Source organism: Canis lupus, chromosome 22 (assembly GCF_048164855.1).
Source record: "Canis lupus baileyi chromosome 22, mCanLup2.hap1, whole genome shotgun sequence".
NCBI classification, from domain to species: Eukaryota; Metazoa; Chordata; class Mammalia; order Carnivora; family Canidae; genus Canis; species Canis lupus.
The window spans coordinates 49,100,890-49,127,291 of NC_132859.1; the positions used below are offsets into that span (position 1 = coordinate 49,100,890).

Here is a 26,402-nt window from a genome sequence, read left to right on the forward strand (position 1 = left end):
GGGGTACTGACCCCACCAATTTTCCTAATTTGTACATTTCCTCTGGATACTTTCTGTCTTAGGCACAAGTACAACTGGGCCCTGGACAGCTCTGGGACATTTTTTTGTTAAGAGTTTGGAGTCAGATTTCAGAGATTAGTCAGGAACCTACCTGTATCCAAACTCTCTGACTAGGAGCACCTGGGTGTTTGCTTGGTTGAGCATTGGACAGTTTGTTTTTGCTGAGGTCATGGTCTCATGGGTTGTGGGATCAAGCCCTGAGGTGGTCTCCACACTCAGCAGGGAGTCTGTTTGGGGTTTCTGTCCCTCTGCCCCTCCCCACAACTTGCGTATGTGCCTGCTCACTCTTTCTTCTCTCAATAAATAAATAAATAAATAAATAAATAAAAGAAAAGACTTGTTTTAAAAAATAAATCTTCAAACTCTCTGACTAAATTGTTTCCCTCTACTATTTTGTAGTACTGTCTTTACTCCCAAATTAGTTCAGATACAGTTTTATAATTGACAGAACCTGTACTGAAGATACTCTCCCTTTATCCTCACCACCCTTTGCCCCTTGACCCCCAACCTTTCAGAGATGGGAAATTTAGGAGCCCTGGTACTTTATTATTCCCTTTAACCCCTCCTCTCTGCTGCTCAAAGGCTCTCTCTGCCCTACCCTGAGATAGCCTAGACTCAGACTCCCAGCTCTTCATCAGCATTTACAAGAAATCTTGAATCCGGATGGAGGGGCCCCAGGAGGAGTTGCACTGAGCCAACAGGGCCTCCCACTAGCTCTCTGCCTCCTGCCCTGCTGCTATCTCCTCAGTAGTGCAGGCTCCACTGGTAACTTGTCAGGGAACATCTAACAATATAGGGTGTTTTCCCAAGCAGGGATACTGGTGACTGAAAATCTTCTCCATCATGTCCCTTGTACTTATACAAGCTACTTCTAGAAACAGAACTTAGAATGAAAGATAAGTATAATAAAGCCAAAATGCCAAGAGCCCAAAATAAAAACCAGAAAGAATTATTAGCAGAAAAAACAGGGAAACAATGACAGTTGGAATCTAAACTTAGCTTTGAAGATGTCTAAGAGCCAAGACAAAAAGGAAATGAGCCAGATTACATCTATTCCACCCCCATCTCATTACTATCACCTCCAGACTCTCACAAGCCAGGCACTATTCTCGGCACTGGGGAATAAAAAGACAGTTCAATAGGAGAGGCCAACTTTATCCTCATTCTGAAATTTCAGAGAAGTGGTCTGGATCCTTGTTTCGGGGGTACTGTACTCCAGGAGCACTAGGCACTCTAATGATGGACAGTAATAGCAATGCTTCTCAACCCTCAGGTCAAGCTGAGGGCAGGTTAGAGTGCAGGTTTTGTTGTAAGTACATGTCTACTGCAGCAGGTCTGACAGAGCAGATGTGCAGTAGCTTGCATATGATGGCAGCTCTTGGAGGATGTAGGATGGCAGGCCATGAGTGTGTCAGGTGATGCCTGCACATCTCTCCTCTATAGGCCTCATGCTGAGCCAGGCGGCAGCCCAGGAGCAGCCCATTCCCCATCACAAGGCAGCTCACCTTATTATGGGAGGCTCAGAGAGTATTGCCTCTGACAGAGCCACAAACAGGCTACTCTGGGGTTCCCAGCAGGGACTCCTACCCCAGCCTACAGAGATCAGAAGAGGCAACTATAGTTGGGGGAAGGACTCTGTAGATTCAGAATTGCAAAGTATGGCTTTTATATTTTACTAGAGATCTGCAAGCATATAGGAATGAGGGAAGTGACCACCAGGCCAAAGCCAGGTGATCACTGCACCTCAGTTCCCAACACTGCAGTTTCCGAGGTTGTCCTTCAGACAAGAGGCAATTGTGTACACACACTGCCCTGTCTAGGAGTCACTCGGTGATCCCCAAGGGAAGTGAGGCCTTGTACACACACTTTAACAAAATGCAGATGGCTATTTGAAAAGGAAAACTAATCATGTTTATTTGAAAAGTCATTAGATATTTTCAAACAAGGGGAATTCCAGATTCAAAAGAACACAGAGTAGGACCTGGAAGGATCTATAGTGTCATGAAATTTGATAAGAGGATGTTAAGGATCCTTTCTCATACACTAGTTTTTAACTTGTAGGATGTGTCATCAGCAAGTTCTGTTGATTTTGAAACTTGCTTTGTTTTCTGATTTCCTTTTCAATATCAGAGACAGTTTTGGGGAGCTTTTAAAAATCTTATTATGCAACTCATTTGTCCTAGAAGCTATCCAAGAAGAATTTTAGGAATTTATTATATTAAAGAATAAGGAATATAGCCAAAAAGGAAGTCCCCATTACTGTCTTCAATGCTATAGAGTTTTATCTTTCATCCTGATTTATCGAAGCTCAGTGATGTTGCATAGGAGGCCAAGGCCATCAGGTGTCTAGTGAGTCACTGTCCTTTCAGAATGACAAGTATACAAGTTACTCAACTGGTGGAAAGCTGCTCTTGATGATATGAAACAATCTTGTTATCAAACCACTACTCAACTGGGACACAAGAGGGAAAATAGGGGTAACAAGACTTGGTAACATTTAGATGACTGTTTCATCCATTTTAAAATGAGACATTGAACACTTTGGAAAATAACAACGTGAAATAGAATGTGTGTTGTTTATGTCTCAGTGTCACACCCCACGGTCTGACCAGCATCTCTTGTCTTTCCCAGTCACTCTTTGTGTCACCCAGCTGCAACCAAAATTGAATCTAAATGGGTCCCTTTAAGCCTACCATCTTATCATTGTCAATTCCCATTTGATGTCCCTTTCTCCTCCCCACTCAGCCTAAATTGTGTGGTCAATTTTTTTTTTTTAAGATAGATTTACTTATTTATTTATTTATTTATTTATTTATTTATTTATTTATTTATGATAGACATAGAGAGAGAGAGAGTGGCAGAGACAAAGGAGGAGGGAGAAGCAGGCTCCATGCCGGGAGCCCAACATGGGACTCGATCCCAGGACTCCAGGATCGTGCCCTGGGCCAAAGGCAGGCACTAAACTGCTGAGCCACCCAGGGATCCCCTGTGTGGTCAATTATTAACTCATTTCCTTGATCCTCAAGATTCACCTTCTTTTTTTTTTTTTTTTTAATGAGCTAGATTTTTAAAATTTATTTATTTATTCATGATAGACATAGAGAGAGAGGCAGGAGACACAGGCAGAGGAAAAGCAGGCTCCATGCAGGGAGCCCGACATGGGACTCAATCCTGGGACTCCAGGATCGCGCCCTGGGCCAAAGGCAGGCACCAAACCACTGAGCCACCCAGGGATCCCCAAGATTCACCGTCTTCACTTAGCTGTCATTCTGTTTAACTCTCAGCTGCTGAGCCAGTCTTGAAGCGGTAGCAAGAGTACGGTAGAGAAGGGCTTACAAGCCTTTTTTATGGAGAAAACAGCACATATTCTTAGATTGACAGAAGCCATGTCTGGGTTTCAGAGTGAGGAAGGAGAGGAGATGAGGCTGAATGGGAAGCAGGACCAGAGCGTCATGGCCCCCACTAAAGAGGGTAGACCTGTTCCAATCAACTGTCTCTGTGAGGCCTACCAGGCTGACAGTGAGAAGCTGAGATAGGGGCTCACAGTCTGAAGGCCAGTGTTCTGTGGCATACCTAAAAGTAACCTGGCCCATATTTTGCTCCCAAACTGGAGACCCTGGTTTATTCATTTCTTCTAATTGTCTCAAGTTAGAATGTTGAGATTCACCAAACTCATTAGACCATTCCTAAAACTTTATAAGTAGAACAACTCCATGCACACATGGAAACCCACAAATCCTGAACAAGGTATTGGGACTTAAACCTCATATCCAGTTCAGAGTAGCCTCCTATGGCTCAGACTTTTCTTATCCTCACTAACATTTTATCCTCTGATTTGAGTGCAAATTTATAATTACTGTATCTTCTGGAAGACTTGACATTTTTATCATTATTAAATGTTATTGATTGATTAAAATCTTATCATTGATTAAATCTTTGTCCTGAAGTCTACTTTATCTGATATTAAGATCATTCTTTTTATGCTTATTTTTGCAGGACATATCATTTTCTTTCAATTAATCTATGTTTTTGTATATAAAGGCTGTCTTGCTTTTATCCAGTCTGATAAATTCTCTTTTAATCAAAATGTTTAGACATTTATATTTAGTGTAATATTGATGCAGTTGGGTATTTTCTCCCTTTTGCTTTCTATTCTCTGCTCCTCCTTTCCCATCTTCTTTTTGGGTTAACTAAATATTTGTTTTAATTGCATTTTAAATTGTCTGTTGGCTTTTTAGTCATATCTCTAGCCTTGATTTTTTTTAGTAGTTGCACTATTAGCCAAGGAAGCTTTCCTCAGTAGTAATTTTAGAGGTAGTCTAGGATTGTGATTTAGACTATCAATTCCCGGAAGACAGAGTCAGGATCTTTCCTCTTTCTTCTACCAACAGCATCTTGCACAAGGCTTAGCCAGGAGAAGCCACTTCCAATCCTCTTTTGGAACAAAGTAGGATGTGAACAAGCCAGCCCAAATCTGAGCGAGTCAGGCACAGAAACTGTTATGTGAGTAATGATCCCTACAACTGTGGTGCTCAGGTCCCAAGGAGTGCAGCCCTTTTCTGGAGACTGCCAGCAGTTCCCTGGCCATGCTAGGATCTTACATGAGAAGCTGCTTTTTTGGCTGAAGGAGCAGGTGAGGAGTTTCTGCAATCAGGAATCCTAAACTCCCCAAGTTCTCCTTACCTATGGTATCAAGCAACCTTGTCAAGGCAGCCTGACCAGCTCCTTCAGTTTCACATCACCAAACTCAGAGAGAAAAGGGGGAGGAAAAGAGTTCTTATTGTTGGAACAGATCTCAGGGGAAGATTCTGGGCCCTGGGGAAGAGGAGAATATCCAGATTTCTCAGGTCATGGCCTATCCTAATTTTAACAGACAAGTGGCTTGAATTTTTTAATTTCTTATTAACATTTCAGTTCAAATTCCATTAAGTCCCTGGGTTTTGGTAGGGAGCAATGCCCAAGATGTGGGATATACACACATACACACGCACTCACACAAACATACTTCTGAATCATAGGACACTCCCTAGCAGCCTAGTAGAAGTGGAAGAAAAGGGGTGAGAACAAACAAGTCTGAGTACTATCATGTCATCCTCCTATATCTGCTGTAAGCGAACTTCCTTAGCTTAAAAAATAGCAATAAGTCCTTCCCTGTCAATAATCACTCTAAATGTAAATGGATTAAATTCCCCAATCAAAAGACATTGAGGTGCTAAATGGATAAAAAACCATGACCCAACTATATGACTAGATCTAAAACAATCTAACTTTACACTTCTAGAGCTATAAAGGAAAAAACAAACCAAGCCCAAAGTTAACAGAAAGGAATAAATAACAAAAATTAAAGCAGATATAAATTTTAAAATAGAAAATAGAGGAGTGTCTGGGTGGCTCAGTTGGTTAAGCGTCTGCCTTCAGCTCAGGCCATGATCTCAGGGTCCTGGGATGGAGCCCCGAGTCAGGCTCCCTGCTCAGCAGGGAGTCTGCTTCTCTCTCTGCCCCTCCAGCAGCTCATGCTCTCCTCCCTCTCTCAAATAAATAAATAAAATATTTTTAAAAAGAAGACAATGCCATCTTTAACATATATATACCAAATAACAGAGTTGCAAATTATGTGAAGCAAAAACTGTTAGAACCGGAAAATCCACAGTAATAGTTGGACACATTAGTATTCTACTCTCAACAATTGATGGAACAACCAGACAGAAAATCAGCAAGTATATAAAACTTAAAACCACTATGAGAATGCAGCCACACTAGAAAACAACACCCCAAGGGAAATTTTTTAACAGTTAAACTAAATGAAAAAAGCTAGAACATATCAAAATAGGGCACTTGGGTGGCTCAGGAGGTTAAGCATCTACCTTCAGCTCAGGTCATGATCCCAGGGCCCTGGGATTGAGTCCCACATTGGGCTCCCTGCTCAGCAGGGAGCCTGCTTCGCCCTCTGCCACCTGCTCTCCTTGCTTATGCTCTCTCTATATATCAAATAAATAAAATTAATTAATTAATTAATTGAAATCTTTTTAAAAAATTAAAATATGTTGGATGCAGTAAAGCAGTGCTAAAAGGGAAATTTGTGGCATTAAATGATTACATAAAAATAAGGAATGTCTTGGGGTGTCTTTTTGGCTCAGTCAGTAAAGCACCTGAGTTCAAGCTTAATGAGCACTCATGATGGGTGTAGACAGTACTTAAATAAAATAAATAAACTTTAAAACAAATAAGGAAAGTCTCAATAATCTTAAACTCTGACCTAGATGAAACCAGAAAAAAGCAAAATAAGGAAAAGAAAGAATAAACTAAAAATAATAGTAGAAATCAATAAATAAAAAGTAAAAAACAATAGAAAAAAGTCAGCAAAACAAAAAGCTGGTTCTTTGAAACAGACCTCTAGCAAGACTGATGAAGAGATGATATTACCACACAATGAGAATGAAACAGAAGTGCTATGGTCTGTATGTGTCCCCCCCAAATTCATATGTTGAATCTTACCCCCCAACAGGGATGGTCTTAGGATCTTGGGGAGGTGATTAGGCTAAGAGCTCATTCACGGATGAGCTAAATGCTCTTCTAAAAGAGCCTCCAGATGGATCCCTCACTGCGTCCACCACTTGAGGAGTATACAGCCAGAAGACACTGGCTGTGAACTGGGAAGGGGCTTGTCTCCAGCCACCACATCAGATCTGCCTGCACTGTCATCGGAGATTTCCTGTCTCCAAACTGTGAGGGAGAAATTTCTGGGGTTTATACGCCTGTCTGTAGCATTTTGTTACAGCAGCACAAACAGACTGAGACCCGGGCCATCACTACAGGCCCTGAAGACCTTACAGGATGATGAGGGAGTATTAGAAACACCTCCACAGAAATCAGTTTGACCACTTCCCCTAGTACATTGAAAAGGCAAAGCAAGACAGTTCATTCATTTTAAGAGGTCATTTCAATAGCCTTGTAGGTACTAAAGTAATTGAATTCATAATTTTTAAACTGTCAAAAAAGAAATATCCCAGTCCAGATGATCTCACTGAAGAATCCTACCAAACACTGAAGTCAATTCTAAAGAGTTTCTTCCAGAAAATAAATGACAGAATAGTTCACAACCCATTTCGAGGCCAGTAATACCTGATATAAAAGCCAGGCAATAGGGGCACCTGGGTGGCGCAGGCGGTTAAGTATCCGACTCTTGGTTTCCGCTCAGGTCCTGATCTCAGGGTCATGAGATCAACCCCCCTGTTGGGCTCCACACTCAGCAGAGTCTGCCTAAGATTGTCTCTTTCTCTCCCTCTGCACCCCCATTCCGTGTTTGCTTTCTCTCTCTCTAAAATAAATAAATCTTAAAAAAAAAAAAAAAACAGGCAATAGTAGTACCAAGAGACAAAACTATAGACTAGTATCCCTCATAAACATAGAAGTAAATGCCCTTAAAATATTAGCAAATAGAATTCAGCAATATAAAAAATAATTACCCTGAGCATGCAGGGTTTTTTTCCAGGGACACAAGTCTAGTTTAATATTTGAAAATGGATCAGTATAATCCACCATGTTAACGGGCTGGGTAGAAGAAAAATTAGTGATCACAGCAATTAATGCAAAAAAAAAAAAAAGCATTTGATAAAATTCAGAAGAAAAAAATTAAAGCTTTTTTTTTTTTTTTTTAAGATTTAATTTATTTACTTAGAGAGAATGAAGCAGGCTCCATGCTGGGAGCCCGACATGGGACTCAATCCTGGGTCTCCAGGATCACACCCAGGGCTGAAGGTGGCGCTAAACTGCTGAGCCACCTGGGCTGCCCAAAGCTTTTTAAGTGCCAAAAATACAAGAGAAAAATCCCACTCATCTAAAATCTCCCAGTTACCCTGTTTCCCAACCTGCACCGTCAGGGATAGTGTCTGTGGCTAATGTCTCTTTCTTCTGGAGAAATTCTATGTGAGATTGAGAGATTTTCTCCCCTACTCTCCCTCCTTCTAGCAAAAGACACCTGCTGTTTTGCATTTAAAAGTAGTTACACAGGGGGATCCCTGGGTGACGCAGCGGTTTGGCGCCTGCCTTTGGCCCAGGGCACGATCCTGGAGACCCGGGATCGGATCCCACGTCGGGCTCCCGGTGCATGGAGCCTCTCCCTCTGCCTCTCTCTCTCTCTCTCTCTCTCTCTCTCTCTGTGACTATCATAAATAAATAAAAATTAAAAAAAAAAAAAGTAGTTACACAGGGATCCCTGGGTGGCTCAGCAGTTTAGTGCCTGCCTTGGGCCCAGAGCATGATCCTGGGGTCCTGGGATCAAGTTCTGCATCAGGCTCCCTGCATGGAGCCTGCTTTTCCCTCTGCCTGTCTCTGCCTCTCTCTCTGTGTCTATCATGAATGAATAAATAAAATATAAAAAATAGATAAATAGTAGTAGTAGTAGTAATGGTAGTTACACTTCTTGCTCTGCATATTCACCCCTACCACCCCTGGCTGCTACTGCTTTCTCAGGAATGATAGGATAAGCTGTTCACTTGCAGAATATGACACTCCCAATTAGCCTGTGAATAGATAATGCCTATCAGTGGTAAACTTGTTTTTCTAGAATATTCCTTCCTCTTAACACACCTACCATAAACAGTCTTAAATCTGCAGGATACTGTGGGTGGACGAGATAAGGCAGGGCAGGGGGAGAGGCTTATTAAGGCTACCCTGAGCTTACTATAATGGGCACATCCCAACTTCTTTGAACCTCAGTTTCCTCATCTGTAAAGTGGAGAGCTCTGCAGGGATGCTCTGAAGCATAAAGGAAATAATGTATAAACAGTGAGTGGCCTAACCCAGATGGCTTTGACCGTTGGCCCATTATTAGCATAAACTAAAAGGCCCCTCTGCTGAGTAAACTGTGTTGGCAGATTTTCCATTGACCCTGGGGAACATGTCAAGAGCCCCTCTGATTATCCTTAAATTAAACCAGTTTTTAAATTATATAAATACTTGGCACGCCTGGGTGTCTCAATCAGTTAAATGTCTGCCTTCTGCTCAAGTCATGGTCCTGGGGTCCTGGGATGGGGCCACAGGCTCTCTGCTTGGTGGGGAGCTTGCTTCTACCTCATCGTCTCCCTCTGCCTGCTGCTCTGCCTGCTTATGCTCTCTCTCTCTGTCATATAAATAATACATAAAATCTTTAAAAATAAAATTTAAATTATATAAATACATGCATATGCCAGTATAGAAGCTTTTAAATTAATATGAGAGCATCTATCCCTTTGGTCCCAGATGCAACCATTAACTTTTTGATTCCTCAGTTCCCCTGTATTAAAACAACAAAGTTGTTATATCTTATATATCTTATATCATCTTGAACTTCTTCTAATCTGCATGGTGTATATGTGTGCCTATCCATATATGTGTATATGTAAATAATACGTATACATACACACTTTGTTTCTGGTTGTACTTTATTAGAAATAATCAAATTCTATTTCTTTTTAAAATTTTTTAGTTAATTTCTTTTCAAATTCTATTTTTTAAAAAGATCTATTTATTTGAGAGAGTGAGAAAGAGAGAGGGAGGGAACTGCAGAGGGAGAGGGAGCGAGATTCCCAGGCAGATTCCATACTGAGCACAGAGCCTGACATGGACTGGATCTCACAACCCTGAGATCATGACCTTAGCTGAAACCAACAGCTGGACACCCAACCAACTGTGCCACCCAGGTGCCCCTAATTCTATTTCTTGATTTAAACAGCTTCCTGGGGATCCCTGGGTGGCGCAGCGGTTTGGCGCCTGCCTTTGGCCCAGGGCGCGATCCTGGAGATCCAGGATCGAATCCCACGTCAGGCTCCCGGTGCATGGAGCCTGCTTCTCCCTCTGCCTGTGTCTCTGCCTCTCTCTCTCTCACTGTGTGCCTATCATGAATAAATAAAAATTAAAAAATAAAAAAAATAAAAAAAAATAAACAGCTTCCTGAAAAGCTTTCTGGCTTTATCCATAAATCAGTTCTAAAGCTAAAAGCAAGTGAACAGGAGTAATCGATCATATAAATACTGTTTCACATAGATCATATGGCATGTTTGGATTCAGGAGAAAGGAAGTATTTCCCATGTTGCTCAAAGAAGAGCTCAAAGAGGAAGTGTTCAAGCATCAAGGTCCGACAGAATTTCTCTCATTCTATGTTCCCTTCCCTCTAATTTGTACTCAGCTGCCTATTTCTTGTATCCAGTATCAGTCTTTCTTGACTTTTTTTTTCACTTTGCAAAAATACCTCACACCACAAGTAAGTGGATACTTACTTGTCTCCTCCACCAGAACTCATCACGTCCAAACTGGCAGGCATTTCCTTGCCTTAAAGATTACAGTAGTCTTCTATTTGCTCGACTGTATATCCTCATTTACATCCTGAATAATCTGGCAGTCGGGATGACTTATCTTTTTTTCTTTTTTAAAAAATTAATTATTTTTAAGTAACTTCTACACCCAATGTGGGGCTCAAATTCATGACCAAGGGTCACATGCTCTTCTCACTGAGCCAGCCAGGCACTCCAGGGTGGTTAATCTTTTCAATTTTAATTTTTTACTAAAAACATACATGCAAGAAAGAGCACTCAGTATAGGTGTATATATCAATGCATTTGCATAAGTTGAATGATGAAGAATCAACATTACTGGACTCCAGACAGCCCTTCTGTTGCTCCCTTCTGGTCACTAATACCTCCCCCCCAACCACCTACCACCAAGGGGAGTGACTTCCACCCCAACCCTAGATTAGTTTTGCCCTTGTTTTGTACTTTATTATCTAACTGTATGATGTAAACTGTATGATGGAATTCCATTCCATATGAATGGAATTATCATATCTACTCTTCTGTGTCTGGATTCTTCACTATTATATTTGTGAAATATATCCATATTCTTGCATATAAGTGAACAATGTTCATTCTCATCATTGTGTAGAATGGGCACACTATGGTTTAATTATCCTTGCTAGTATTGATCATTTAAGTAGTTTCCAGTTTGAGGGTATTAGAACCAGTATTATTCTGTCTTATGGTGAACACATATATGCATTCCAGTCAGAAATATCCAAATCCTTCTGCAATGCAGGAGAGTTCCAGTTGCTCCACATCCTCACCAATGACAGATTTTCCATCTTTTTCATTTTAGCCATTCTGGTGGGTATGTAAAAATACATGATGGTCTCTTTGAAAAATAAATTATCACATTCTCCTTAAAACTTTTCCAAAAAACCTTAGAATCAAAGTAAAACTTCTTTACATGGCCTGCACAGCTGTGATCTGGCTCCCAGCTCTACAATTCCATTCATCTAGATACTTCTTTCTTCCCATGTGCAGTACTTGCCATTCTTCTGCTGCCTGCAGTGTCACACACAACACACTCTTCACACACTTCTTCCTTCTTGGCTCCTAGTCCCTCAATTATCAATTGATAGGATAGGTTGTGCTTACTGCCCTCAGTTAGGGACAGGTGGGCAGCAGGGTGCTGGAAGAAAAGTCAACTGTTGGATATTAGATTACAGTGTGGACTAAAACACTAATATTGTAGATTATTCGCTATTCTGGTGATCAAGGAATGGAATCAAAGCCCACTCCTGTCTTAGCATGGCAACCAGTAAGCTGCTGTGTCATTTTTATTAAATTATTATTAATTTGTTCATTTATCATTAAAGACACTTTTAACATTAAAAAAAATATTGCAGGGGAAATTTCAGTTTACTCCATTCAGTGCAGTTTGATAGCCCACTTCTCCACTTGAGGGGAGGCCAGTGCAATGACTTCTGATGAATTATCAATTATCAATTATCAATTTAGTGTTCTTTTCCTCAGGTCACCTCCTACTGCCATGTGTTCTCAGAGCACTTACTTTAGCTTCTGTTTAATAGTGATGCTATTTCTAGACCCTCGTCTCCACCGGTGCAGAGAAGTGTGTTTTTACTTACCATTGCAACATAGGGCCTGACACAGAGTGAGAGCTCATATGTTTGAAGTAACAAATGAATAATGAGACTTTGATGTACAACTTTTTGCCTCTGAACTTTTATCGTGGGGTGAGTATTATATTTTATATGCATTTGGAGAAAACATCAGGTCTTGAAAAGACTGATATGAAGAACTTAAAATACGGAGATACCATTTGTGGGGCACCTGGGTGGCTCATTTGAATGTCCAGCTCTTGGTTTTAGCTCAGATGGTGATCTCAGGGTCCTGAGATCCCTCAGGGGATTGAGTGCTGTATCGGGCCCTGCACTGATAGTGGAGTCTGCTTGGGATTCTCTTCTTCTTCCACTGCCCCTCCCCCAACTTGTGTGCACTTTCTCACTCTAAAATAAATAAATCTTTTTAAAAATGCCATTTGGCTATATAATATTAATCTGAATTTGTTACATTCTGCAATCTTTACTGTTTATACCCAAGAGAAGCCAGTAATGTCAGATCACATTGTTCAAGGTCTATTTAATTATAACCATCAAAAGTGTTCACTATGCCTCTGAGTCAAGGCTCTTTGCACAATTTCTAAATGACATGGGCATCAGAAGTCATTGCACTGGCCTCCCCTCAAGTGGAGAAGTGGGCTATCAAACTGCACTGAATGGAGTAAACTGAAATTTCCCCTGCAATATTTTTTTAATGTTAAAAGTGTCTTTAATGATAAATGAACAAATTAATAATAATTTAATAAAAATGACACAGCAGCTTACTGGTTGCCATGCTAAGACAGGAGTGGGCTTTGATTCCATTCCTTGATCACCAGAATAGCGAATAATCTACAATATTAGTGTTTTAGTCCACACTGTAATCTAATATCCAACAGTTGACTTTTCTTCCAGCACCCTGCTGCCCACCTGTCCCTAACTGAGGGCAGTAAGCACAACCTATTATTCTTTTGCTCATTACTGAACTGAATTCTTAGAGCACCTGCCTCTGGGGCATGGAGAACCCTGCTTATTAGGCAGACCACCCAGGATTCCACAGGAAAGTCATCAGTCTGAGTGCTTGATCTGCCCAGGTGTCTGTTAAGACCCATTTAACTCTGTCTTGATGGGCACTTCCACACATTGACTCCTTCATTCCCAAGCTTTGTGAGCACTAAAGTTTGAATTTTCCAGAATTACTGCTACTCAGAGAGTCCTGGGTACCACCAGTTGGTTTTTTTTTTTTAATTCATTTTTTTAAAAGGTTTTATTTATTTGAGACAGAGCACAAGCTGGGAGGAGAGGCAGAAGGAGAGGGAGAGGTAGACTCCCTGCTGAGCGGGGAGCCCAACACTGGGCTCGATCCCGGGACTCTGGGATCAAGACCCAAGCTGAAGGCAGATGCTTAACCCACTGAGCCACCCAGGTGCCCTCTCTTTCTTTTTTCAATGGAGGTATACTTGAGAAAAATACATGTATCAGGTGTACAAAATGATTTGATATTTGTATATATGCCAAAATGATCAACATGAATGAGTTTAGTTAACCACTGTCATACTGTTGACAATTTTTTTTCCTTAGGATGAGAACTTTTAAGATTTTCTCTCATTATATCCCTGTGACTTATTATTTAACGATTGGAAATTTTTCCATTTTAACTCCCTTCACCCTTTACATCTACCCACTCCCACCCCACCTCTGACAACTACCACTTTTTTTTAATGTTTTTTAAAAAATATTTTATTTATTTATTTGAATGAGGGAGAGAGACTGAGATAGCGGAGAGAGCAGAAGCAGAGAAGGAGAAGCAGGCTCCCCACTGAGCAGGAAGCCCCATGTGGGACTCACTCCATCCCAGGACCTTGGGATCATGACCTGAGCCAAAGGCAGATGCTCGACCAGTTGAGCCACCCAGGTGCCCCTTTTTTTATGTTTCAAGTTTTTATTTAAATTCAGTTAGTTGGGGCACCTGGATGGCTCCCTGCTCAGCAGGGGGCGTCCTTCTTCTCTCTCTCTGCCTGCCACTCCCCTGCTTGTGCTGTCAGATGAATGAATAAAATCTAAAAAAAGTAAAATAAAAATAAATAAATTCTAGTTAGTTAACATACAGTGTAATATTGATTTCAGGATGTATTCTCTGTATGAACTTGGTTGCTTGTTTTTTTTAATTCCACATATAAGTGACAACATATGGTATCTTTCTGTGTCTGATTTACTTCACTTAGCATAATACCCTCAAGGTCCATTGATATTGTCACAAATGGCAAGATTTCATTATTTTTTTATGGCAGGATAATATTCCACTCTGGGTATGGGTGTGTGTATTTGTGTGTGTGTGTGTGTGTATCCATGTTTTCACTACCCATTTATTCACTGGTGGACACGTAGATTGTTTCCCTGTCTTGGCTATTATGAATAATGCAGCAATGAACATGGGAGTTCAGATACGTTTTCAAATTAATGTTTTCATTTTTTCCAGATAAATACCCAGAAGTGGAAGTGCTGGATTATGGTAGTTCTGTTTTTAATTTTTTGAGGAACCTCCATATTGTTTTCCATGGTGGCTGCACCAATTTACATTCCCATCAGTGGTGCACAGGGGTTCCTTTTTCTCCATGTCTTTGACATCAGTCATTTCTTTCCTTTTTGATAATAACCATTCTGGTAGGTGTGAGGTGGTATCTATCTCATTGTGGTTTTGATTTGCATTTCCCTGATGATTAATGATGTTGAGCATCTTTCCATGTGTCTGTTGGCCATCTGGATGTCTTATTTGGAAAAATGTCTACTTGGGCCCTTTGGCCACTTTTTAATCAGACTTTTTTTTTTTTTTTTGCTACTAAGTTGTACATGTTATTTATATATTTTAGATATTAGCCCCTTATCAGATATATGTTTTGCAAATATTTTCTCCCATTCTTGCCTTTTCATTTGGTGAGTGGTTTCCTTTGCTTTTAGTTTGATGTAGTCCCATTTATTTTTACCTTTGTTGCCTTTGCTTTTGGTATTCATTCCAAAAAAATTATTACCAAAACCAATGGCAATGAGCTTATTGCCTATGTTTTCTTCTAGGAGTTTTATGGTCTTAGTTCTTCCATTAAGTCTTTAATTCAAGTTAATTTTGTATATCCTATAAGATAGGAGTCCACTTTCATTCTTTTGCATGTGGCTCTCATTTTCCCAGCACTACTGGAGTGTCTTTTCACCACTGCATATTCTTGGCTCCTTTGTCATAAATTAATTGATGAATTATGTGTGGCTTATTTTTGGGCTCTTCTGTTCCATTGATCTGTGTGTCTATTTTTAATGCCAATACTGTACTATTTTTATTACTATACCATTATTTGTAATATGGGTTGAAACCAGGGAGTGTAATGAATTTCAGCTTTGTTCTTTCTCAAGATTGCTCTGGCTAATAAAGGTCTTTTTTTATAGTTCCATACAAATTTTAGGATTGTTCTATATTTTTTTGAAAATATTTCAACTGGAATTTTGATAAAGATCGCTTGAATCTGTAGATTGCTTTGAGTAGTATGGACATTCTTTACAATTTGAATTTTTCTGATCTGTGAACACAAAGTATCTTTCCATTTGTGTCATTAAATGTCTTTCATCAATATCTTATAGTTTTCAGAGTACAGGTCTTTTATACCTCCTTGGTTAAATTTGTTTCTAGACTTTTCTTTTTGATGCAATTGTAAAGGAGATTGTTTTCTTAATTTCTCTCTCTCTCTCTCTTTATTTTTTTAGAGAGAGAGCAAATATGAGTAGGGATAGGGGCAGAGGGAGGGAGTGAGGGGGAATCTCAAGAAAACTCCCCACTGAGCAGGGAGCCCAACATAGGGCTCGTTCCTGAAACCATGATCTGAGCTGAAATCAACAGTTGGATGCTTAACTGACTGAGCCGCCAAGGTGCCTCTTACTTTGTCTTTCTGATAGCTCATTATTAGTGTATAACAATGAAACTGGTTTCTGGGCAGCCCCGGTGGTGCAGCGGTTTAGCGCCGCCTGCAGCCCAGGGTGTGATCCTGGGGACCCTGGATCGAGTCCCACATCGGGCTCTCTGTATCATGCCTGCTTCTCCCTCTGCCTGTGTGTCTCTCTCTCTCTGACTCTATGAATAAATAAATAAAATCTTTAAAAAAAAATGAAACTGGTTTCTGTGTGTTAATTTTGTATCCTGAGACTTCACTGAATTTTTTTTTATTAGTTCTAATGGTTTTTTGGTGGAGTATTTAGGGTTTTCTATATCTAACACATCATCTGCAAATAGTCACAGTTTTACTTCTTTCTAATTTGTATGTCTTTATTTCTTTTTTTGCCTAATCCCTCTGGCTAGGATTTCTAATACCATGTTGAATAAATATGGCAAGAGTGGGCATCCTTATCTTGTTTCAGACCTTAAAGGAGAATTTTCAGCTTTTCACCATTGAGTATAATGTTAGCTGTGAACTTGAGCTTGTCTTATACAGTCTTTATTATGTTGAGGTATGTCCCTTCTTTACCCACTTTGTTGATGTGTTGGGGTTTTTTTTAATCATAAATGGTTGTTGAATTTTGTCAGATTCTGTTAGTGCATCTATTTAGATGATCATGTGATTTCTATCCTTCATTTTGCTTCTGTGCTGTATGATTGATTGATTGATTGATTTGAAATGCTGAACCATCTTTGCATCCCTGAAATAAAAATTCCACTTGACTGTGGTGTAGGATTCTTTTGATGTACTGTTGAATTCAGTTTGGTAATATTTTGTTGAGAGTTTTTGCACCTGCGTTTATCAGAGATGTTGGTCTGTAATTTTCTTTTCTTGTAGTGTCTTGGTCTAGTCTTAGTATCAGGATAATGCTTGCCGTGCAAGATGAGTTTGGAAATATTCCTTTCTGTTTTTTTAAAGAGTTTGAGGACAGTTGGCATTAATTCTTCTTTAAGTATTTGGTAGAATTCATAAATGAAGCCATCTGGTCCTCGACTTCTCTTCATTGGGAAGTTTTTGATTACAGATTCAATCTCCTTACCAGTAATCAGTATGCTCAGATTTTCTGTTTCTTCATGATTCAGTTTTGTTTGGTCTTTGTTTCTAGGAACTTATCTGTTTCTTCTACCTTGTCCAATTTATTGGCCTTCATTGTTCTTAGTAGTCTCTTAACGATCCATCGTATTTCTGTGGTATCAGTTGTTAACATCTCTTTTTTCATTTCTGATTTTATGTACTTGAGCCCTCTCTTTTTTCTTCTAACTAAAGGTTTGTCAATTTTGCTTATCTTTTCAAAGAAACAGATCTTAAGTCCATTGATCTTTTCTATTGTCTTTTTAGTCTCTTTCATTCATGTCCTCTCTGATCTTTATTTCCTTCCTTCTACTAATTTTGGGCTTTGTCATCTATCTTTAGTTCCTTAAGGTGTGAAGTTAGGTGGTTTGACTTTTCTCATTCCTTGAAGTAGGCCCTTGTTGTTATGAACTATTGCCTTAGAACTGCTTTTGCTGCATCCCATAAATTTTGGTATATTACATTTCCATTTTCTTTTGTCTCAAGATATTTAAATTTCTCTTTTGATTTCTTCTTTGACTCATTCAGTGGTAGTTCAGTAACATGTTAAATATCCATGTATTTGTGAATTTTCCACTTTTCTTCTTGTAATTATTTCTACTTTCATAGTATTTTGGTCAGAAAAAAATGTTTGATATGATTTTACACTTCTTAAATGTATTAAGATTTCTTATGTATTCTAAGATATGATTTGTTTTGGAGAACATTCCATGTGCACTTGAGAAGAATGTGTATTTTGCTTTTGTATAGAATCTTCTGTATATATCTGTGGAGTCCATCTGTTCCAATATGCTATGTACAGCTTATGCTTCCTTACTGATTTTGTCTGGATGTTCTATCTATATCATTAAGTAAGTGTAAGTGGGTATTAAAGCCCTCTACCATTATTGTATTGCTAATTACTTACTTTAGGTCTGTTAATATATGCTTTATATATTTAGGTGCTCCTATGTTGGGTTATAAATATTTACCAATGTTTATACGCTTGTTGGATTGACCCCTTTATCATTATGTAACGTCCTTTGTTATTATAGTCTGTTTTAAAATATATTTTGTCTGATGTGACGACTATGGCTACCTCCAACTTTCTTTAGGTTTTTCTTTGCATGGGCTTTTTCCATCCCTTCACTTTCAATCTGTGTGATCCTTACACCTAAAGTGAGTCTCTTATAGGTAACATATAATGAGTCCTTTTTTTTAATTCACTGAGCACTTTTTTTTTTTTTTAAGATTTTATTTATTTGAGAAAGGAAGAGCAAGAGATAGTGAGAGAGAGCACAAGCAGGGAGGAGAAACAGGCTCCCCACTGAACAGGGAGCCCAAGGTAGGGTTCTATCCCAGGACCCTGGGGTCATGACCTGAGCCAAAGGCAGATGCTTAATTGACTGAAGCACCCAGGAGCCCCAGCTCTATGTCTTTTGATTGGAGAATTTAGTCCATTTTACATTTAAAGTAATTATGGATAGTTATGTACTTACTGCCATTATGTTCGTTGTTTTCCGGCTGTTTTGTAGTTCCTTTCTGTTCCTTTATTCTCTTCCTTTGTAGTTTAATGACTTTTAGTCTTAGACTTAGATTCTTTTATTTTTATCTTTCATATATCTACTATAGATTTTTACTTTGTGGTTACCATGAGGCTTACATATAAATATTTGTCACAGTCTATTTTATGATAATAGCTTAAGTTTGAATACATTCTTTTTTTTTTTTAATTTTATTTATTTATGATAGGCACAAAGTGAGAGAGAGAGAGAGAGGCAGAGACATAGGCAGAGGGAGAAGCAGGCTCCATGCACTGGGAGCCCGACGTGGGACTCGATCCTGGGTCTCCAGGATCGCCCTGGGCCAAAGGCAGGCGCTAAACTGCTGCGCCACCCAGGGATCCCAGTTTGAATACATTCTAAAGCTCTGTATTTTTACTCTTCCCTCCCTCCTCCGTTTTTGATGTTACATCTTTTTATCTTGTGTATCCCTTGTTTGTAGTTTGGGGTTTTGTTGTTGTTATTATTTTTTTTACTACTTTTGGCTTCCAGTCTTCATACTGGATATGATTAATCCATTACACTTTTACGATATATTTACCTTAACCAGTAAGATTTATGCTTGCACAAGTTTTATTAATTAGTGCCCTGTCTTTTCATCTTGACAGAGTCCCTTTAATATTTTTTGTAAAGCTGGTTTAGCAAAATGATTAACATCTTTAGCTTTAACTTGTCTGGAAAACCCTATATCCAGTTCTGAATGATAATATTGCTAGTTAGAGTATTCTTGGTTGTAAGTAGTTTTTCCTTCAGTACTATGAATGTATCACGTCACTCCCTTCTGTCCTGAGGTTTCTGTGGAAAAATCTGCTGATAGTCTAATGGGGGTTCCCTTGTACAGAAGTTGTTTTTGTCTTGCTGACTTCAAGATTCTCTAACTTTTATATGAATCTTAGTCCACTTGATGTTGTCCCATAAATCCCTTATGCTATCTCCACTTTTTTTCATCTATTATAGCTATAGAATAGGGTATTTATGGGACAAGGTGAGTCCAGGATCCCCTCAGAGCCAGGTTGATCCAAGAGCATCCCTGAATGGCAGGCCCCAAAGACTGGGGCACCAGAAGCATATAAAAGCTCCCCTCCAAGAGATCCTGGTGCCCTCCGAGGTCTCCAGTGAGGATAGTCCGCCCTTTGCTGTGTTTAATTAGAAGTCTGCCCCTCAGGCTGCAGCTATGATGATAAGCTATTAGGCCTCTTTTACAGAGTCAATTGCTGGGCCTGTTGTCTCTTGCTGTGCCCTGGGAATACTGGACATTTAACCACTCTCTCTGTTGGTTATGGTCCTGTGAGGCCCACCAGCTTAAGTCCCATCTCCTGGCCCCCAGAGCCAGGAGATATAGAGGTGTCCTCTAGCAGCAGCTGCAAAAGCCTATACATATATATTTTTAATTTTATTTATGAGAGAGAGAGAGAGAGAGAGAGGCAGAGACACAGGCAGAGGGAGAAGCAGGCTCCATGCACCGGGAGCCTGACGTGGGATTCGATCCCGGGTCTCCAGGATCGCGCCCTGGGCCAAAGGCCGGCGCCAAACCGCTGCGCCACCCAGGGGTCCCCTATATATTTTTTAAAAAGCATCCTCCAGTTGGAGCAAGATAGGAGTGTAAAGATGAATGCCCCCTAGCCCCCATACCTAGAGTACCCCAGCATGCCCCTAAATGTGTCAAATCAGATACCTGACCCTCAGGCTAGTGCTCTGAGACAAGTAAATGGGCCTCTTCCACACAAAGTCCAGGCACCCCTCAATGGGCCACTTCCATGCGGGCCCTGAGATGGGTGAGTCCAAGTGTGTGAGCCCTTTAAGAGCTGTTTCTGGGATCCCTAGTCTTGTGGGTGTCATGGTTTACATCCATTGGTTTTCAAAGCTAGATGTTTTAAGGGTCTCTCAAATACAGATCTTAAGGGCCAGGATGCCCAATGTGGGGTTTAAGGCCTTTGCTACTCAGGGAGAAACTCCAGGTTTTGAGTTCCCTCCCTCCCAGCTGTGGGTCTCTGCATTGGGAGTGGGACTTATGGCAAGATTGTGTCCCAACGTCTCCTACCTACCATGACATGGGCCTTCTCTCATTCAATGTGGAGTCAGCCAGTTTTTAGGTTTTTGGGGTTTTTGTTTTTTTGTTTTTTTTTTTAGAGTAGGCTGTCCTTTATGTAGCTGTAGAATCAGGGTGTTTATGGAAGGTTCAGGATCCTCTCATGTTGTCCTCTTCAACTGTATTGTGACCTGCAATATGATTTCCATTTTTACGTAATTGTAAAAATGAGAGAAGTCAGTCACCAAGAGCTGCAGCAAACCCATGGCTAGAGCACCCCAAGGTTTGGTGTTTAATCCTCCTGTGGTCAGCAGTTACTGTAGGACTCTGCTCCGCCCAGCATGTGCGCTTCTCACAGGCCTGGAGCCTGGGAGAGAGCAGGTCTCACAGATATCCACGCATGTCTCCCTGTTCCAGAGTCTGTCCCACTGTGAGCTCATCACTGATGATGGGATCCTGCACCTGAGCAACAGCACCTGCGGTCACGAGAGGCTGCGGGTACTGGAACTGGACAACTGTCTCCTCATCACCGACGTGGCCCTGGAGCACCTGGAGAACTGCCGCGGCCTGGAGCGCCTGGAGCTGTACGACTGCCAGCAGGTTACCCGCGCAGGCATCAAGCGCATGCGGGTAAGCGGGCACGGGGCTCCACTTCCTGCAGTTTTTAAGCCATGAATACATCAAGAATCCAGCTTCCACATTTTCTCTTAAGCCTATAGTGATACAAACTGACGCTATGCAAGTGTCTTATTCCAGATTTCCTTATTAGGTCTCCCTCCTGGCAGATTCAACTTCCAGAATGGGTGTGGGGCAGAGGTGCCACAGTCTGGGGATCAGAACTCTTGTAAGGAAATCCGGGACATAGTCATCACCAGTGGGAAGGAGACCACAGTCCTGGTTAACTTCCAGAGAAGAGGCCTTAAGCAGAGGGTTTTCTCCCCCCAGGCAGTTCCCCTAGTCTCCTTGAGTGTGCTTTAGGTTGAGGCAGCTTTGCATTCATGTCCCAGAGCTGGCCCAGGGGCTGTGGCTGTGAGGATTCCGCTCAGGGCGCAGGACTAGTGACTGCCCCTGGGCAGATACTCTGTTCACCTCTCTTCAGAAGGTGTTGCTTTAGGGGATATGTATGTCAACAGGGGCAGCTCTGGCCTACACTAGAAATGCTATATGAACTCTGCCTGAGCATCAAGTAGAGTGGATTCTACATGGAGAACTGTAGGCCTGTCTGGGATTGTCCCTCTAATCCTCAGCGTAGCCTCTTGATGACTACTCGGCACTCCTCATCTGTCTTCTGCTTCCAGGCTCAGCTCCCTCACGTCAAAGTCCACGCCTATTTTGCTCCTGTCACTCCTCCGACCGCAGTGGGAGGAAGTGGCCAGCGACTTTGTAGGTGCTGTGTCATCCTCTGACGACAGCTGCCTGAGCCCAAGGCACAATGAGGTGTTTCTTCCTCCAGAGAAGACCCAAGTCTTCCCCACCTGCTCCACCTTCACCCAAATCTCTTGGTTCTCCACTGGGAAAGACATTTACAGGTAAAAGACTTCAGTAACTGGTGATAGTTTTCACCTTTAGTCTACCACGATGCAATCAAATCAAAGCCTTGTGTCTGTCAGCACATGGCAAGAGTGGTCTCAGTGCCGCCTGGAACATGCAAGAGACCTGAATCTAAGAGGTGGGTGCCTTCTTAGGTACAGAAGTTCTGCTGTTGGCTTTGTCAGCATTCCTCAATAGACCATCAGTGTTAGCACAAATCAAGCAGAAAAAATAAGCTGTTGATTTTTTCTACCTGATACTTAAGCCAGTGGCCTACTTTAATTCACATTGATTTCATTTTGATTAGCAGGACTTTTTCCACTTGATGAAACAGCAAAACTTTCTCAAAGTGACCTGTACTGCAAATTCGTGATGCCTGAGAGTTTTATATGTAGACTTAGGTGGGAGGCAAGTTAGTAGATTTCCATGAGACACCAAAGAAATGAGGACTCAGAATTGGGTGGAGCAGGGTCTTCACCTTTCTGTTTCTGTCAGCTTGTCATCTACACTTTTGGGGACCAGAAACTAAACAAACACAACTCAGAGGCTGTGTTGCCTGACTGGAAATAAGCTGTGGCGTGCGCTACAGCAGAGTGCATTTTTGTTGTAGGAGAAAAGCTAATCATGTCATCTCTCACAAAATTTGGGGGACCTTAAGGAAATAGAATTAAGGCTTAAGTTATCTATAATATATATAATCAATTAAAAATAATGAATGGATGCATGTAGAATGGGTGTGATTTTTTTCCAAGTTTATTTTAAAATCTTAGAAATCAAGTTACACCAGAACTATTCAAAAATTGTACACACTTAAAACTCAGATCAGTAAAGTGTTGGCACCTTTTAGACTCATAAAAATGAATAAACCATTGCAATGCTTAAGTCAGAGGGTTTTATTGCTATAATCTTAATGGCAGACAAATCTGAGCAAAACCATTTTCCAAATTCAGACCTTCTTAGTATTATCTAAAATCGGATAAGCTCTGGTTTCCATTCTGTGCTGTTCACATGTGTAGTATTTATTAAGATTAGGAACCCATCACCACTCTCACATTGTGAACTTCAGTGTTCATGGCAGCTGACCCTTCCTAACAACCAGCACAGAGCTCACGGGGAGCTGGAGTGGAACAAGCCGAGACGGTTATTTTCCCACAACTGCAGGGCTTCCTTTACACGGGCCGTTTAGGAGCATTCAGGTTACAATGGAAGAGAAGGCAGGTGCACACACGACCCCTGTTAATTTAACAAGACTATCAGAATGAGCATCCAGGCCCTGATGGAGTCAGGGCCGGACGATGTCCTCCAGTATTGCCCGGTCTAGCATGTGTGCTTTTATACCACAGCGACAATTTTGATATACGTTGACACCACTCTGCGTGGGGGCGTGACTGATGTAGGAAGCTATTTAAATAAAAAGCATAAAACACACACTTGCTTCAGTAAATTATAGTCTCTCTTAAAAATTTCTATGACCAGGGCTTTCTATACCATCTCTTTTGAGCCAGGACACAACCATATCAGAGTTACTGGACTCCCTCCTCAATGACCTTTGACTTCATTAGAAGAAGGGAACAGCACAGATGAGGTTTCTCAAATGAGAAAAGCAAGGCGGCTTCCTCTGTAGGCATGGAATAGTTCATGGAATAATCTGTCCTCAGCTGCATCAGCTTTGAGAAAACAAACCAAAAAGAATGCAACACATAGGCCTCACCTCTTAAAACATGTAGACTTGGGTGTGCTCAGCACACACGCATGGAACCCCCTCAATTCTAGGGCTTGAGGTGACACCATCAGGAACTGGGATTTTAAATGAGACACGAGTTTGCAAAACAATCGGAAAACATTTATTATACTGAAATGTATACATCCTACTATTAAAAAAAATAGCAAATTTGCTGGTGCCATAATTTAACCTGCTTTGCTGGGACAGACTAATGTTCAATGCTGCTTGGTATAATTTCAAGTTCAATGAGCTTTTAAGTGTTCTTGACCCCACTTCTAAAACCTGATGAGGAATTCAAAATAGCACACAGCATTAAATGACATTTATTGTTCCATATATGTTGAGACTCAAAAAGGAATGCTAAACAGACAAGCAAAACTCTAAAACAAGAGATATGCTCACTTCTTTTCCAAATGATTGGTACAGAAGAGGTGTTCATATGAAAGCAAAGGGAGATGGCAGAAAGAAAAGTTCCCCCGCTTCAGGGTCTACAGAATTACAGATCTTTTCAGACTGAAGATGAAAATGTATGAGACCAGGCTCCTCTGTATCCAATAACCCCCTCTACAAATAAAACACAAAATGTCAAAGCTTTTTCCCATCGAAGTAGTTTGTCTTCTGGGAGAGATTTCAAAGCCCAAATTACTCATTCCTATTCCTGCCTGAGCAAAGATAAGAATCAAGGAACACATTCAGAACCAAGACAGCTGGTCAATGGTCAGAGATGCTACAGTCAGAGTGGAACTGAAGTTTAAAAAACCGGTCTCCTATACCACAGGCCTCAGAGATGCTTGCTGGGGCGTGTGGGGAAGGCTTGGGGCCGGGAGAAGCGACAGAGGAAAACAGCAAAAGCCGTGGACTCCCTTTGAGAAGTGCACTGGCAGACAAGCATTTGGTTTTGTGGAAGAGGCACCTTTTTATGGAAAAGAAGCTATTATGTTGTATATTAAAAAGCCTCTTAATCACCAAAATGTTTACCCATGATTGTACTAAAGCTCAGTATTTCAGAAGTGTGGTGAAATTTTACGGTACAATTTAGTGTTTCATTTATGACATCTCGTTTGCCATGAATAATTTCTACTTGTTGGTAACTCAAAGACCCCTTTCACAGCAAGTCAGAAACTACCATACTTTCCCCCCTACCTAGGTCACCGGTTTCCACTGTCTGGGGAAGGGCTTTAAAAAACATTTCAGAACAGGACAGTGCAGGGTGGGGAGGACAGAGAAAGGGAGGAATACCACATGAGTTTAAAAAGCAATGGGGCTTCAAAAATGAAAACCAGAAACAAAATGCTAAAAATGGAAGCAGAAGCAAAAGGTTTTTCAATAAATCTTGACAAAGCAAAAACACAAAAGTCTTTGTACCTATTAGGATTTACACTGATCCTCTCACCAAGGTACTCTTGATAATGCAGTTTGCTTCAAGCCCGCCTTCCTGGCTTGGATCTTCCCCGCTCTGGCACGAGCCCGTCACACACACCCTTAGACATGATTTGTTCCGAGAAGGTGCCAGGCCTCTTACCTGACCACTGATCATGGTATGGGCACATCACATCTGCAGACAGATTCTGTGCTGAGTCCACGACACCACTGTTCCCACCCCCACCCTGGGTCAGCATAAGGTTCAGGCAATAAGAGCCAAACTGGCACAGAAGGTAAATGCCCACAGTACGTTTTTACATTCATTTCCAAACCGCATACAGTGTAAAAAGACAGCAAAGGCTGCTTCTAGGAACTGTATCTACTGGCCTCTGCCAGGGAAGCAGGCAGCGCTGCCTGCATGTGGCCCCCAGAGCTGCACGCATGTTGTCCCAACGTGCTCACTCTCACGAGGATGCTTGGCTGTGGCAGTGACAGTGAGGAGATTCGCCTCTCATACAGCTCATTAGAAAGGTCATCTTGTGTTTTCAATATGAAACATTTCATACGGTAAAATCCAATCCCAAGACTTCTTGGATTCAGTCTTCACACACTTTTAAGCGTGACTTTATTTGGTACTGAATATAGTTCAGACTAAGTAAGACATCACTTCAAAACTATGTGGATACCATCGCCATTCTCAGCTGCAGGAAAAGGAAAGAGATGTTACACACAATTCTTTCAGTCAGGCTTAAGACAATCAAGGCTATTAAACTGAAAACTGCCAGAAAGCTACAGTTTCCCTTCCCAACTCAAGTTCCCTTTAAATAATTCTAGAGAAAAAAAGCATGTACAACACAGTCCCTGTTGAGATATTTTACTTTCTGATGTCAGGCCCATATGCCCATCAGCACCCTGCACCCATGCTCCCTGTCACCTCTGGGGGGTACGGGACTCAAGACAAGTGGCCAAAATGATGTGAGCAGGGGGCGGGGAGCTGGGGACAGAGCAGTGAGGACGCCGTGCAGCCCACGGGACAGCCACCTCCACACAACACAAACTGAGTGCTTCCGTCCACCTTTTCTGGAAATAATTTTGTAGCTCCTCAGAGGCAGATCTGAAACATTTTGAAAATATCACTACTTTTGTCTGATGGCCCAGTGTTAATCGGAATGGCTAGGAACAGTACAGGCATTCATCAAGAAACAAAAGAAATTTT

General features: G+C 41.1%; 2 protein-coding genes across 9 annotated transcripts in view; one reads left to right on the top strand and one right to left on the bottom strand.

Moving 5' to 3' along the window:
* Positions 1 to 22,821, top strand: part of FBXL2 (F-box and leucine rich repeat protein 2) — a 108,447-nt gene extending 85,626 nt beyond the window's left edge. For all 6 annotated transcript variants that reach the window (XM_072793506.1, XM_072793507.1, XM_072793508.1 and 3 more), the window contains 2 exons: positions 20,989 to 21,201; positions 21,870 to 22,821. In XM_072793506.1, the coding sequence (XP_072649607.1) occupies positions 20,989 to 21,201; positions 21,870 to 21,977 (321 nt within the window). In that variant the 3' untranslated portion in view covers positions 21,978 to 22,821. The remainder of the gene's footprint in view (positions 1 to 20,988; positions 21,202 to 21,869) is intronic.
* A 15-nt stretch (positions 22,822 to 22,836) lies between these two features.
* Positions 22,837 to 26,402, bottom strand: part of UBP1 (upstream binding protein 1) — a 52,649-nt gene continuing 49,083 nt past the window's right edge. For all 3 annotated transcript variants that reach the window (XM_072793503.1, XM_072793502.1, XM_072793504.1), the window contains one exon: positions 22,837 to 25,887. In XM_072793503.1, the coding sequence (XP_072649604.1) occupies positions 25,850 to 25,887 (38 nt within the window). In that variant the 3' untranslated portion in view covers positions 22,837 to 25,849. The remainder of the gene's footprint in view (positions 25,888 to 26,402) is intronic.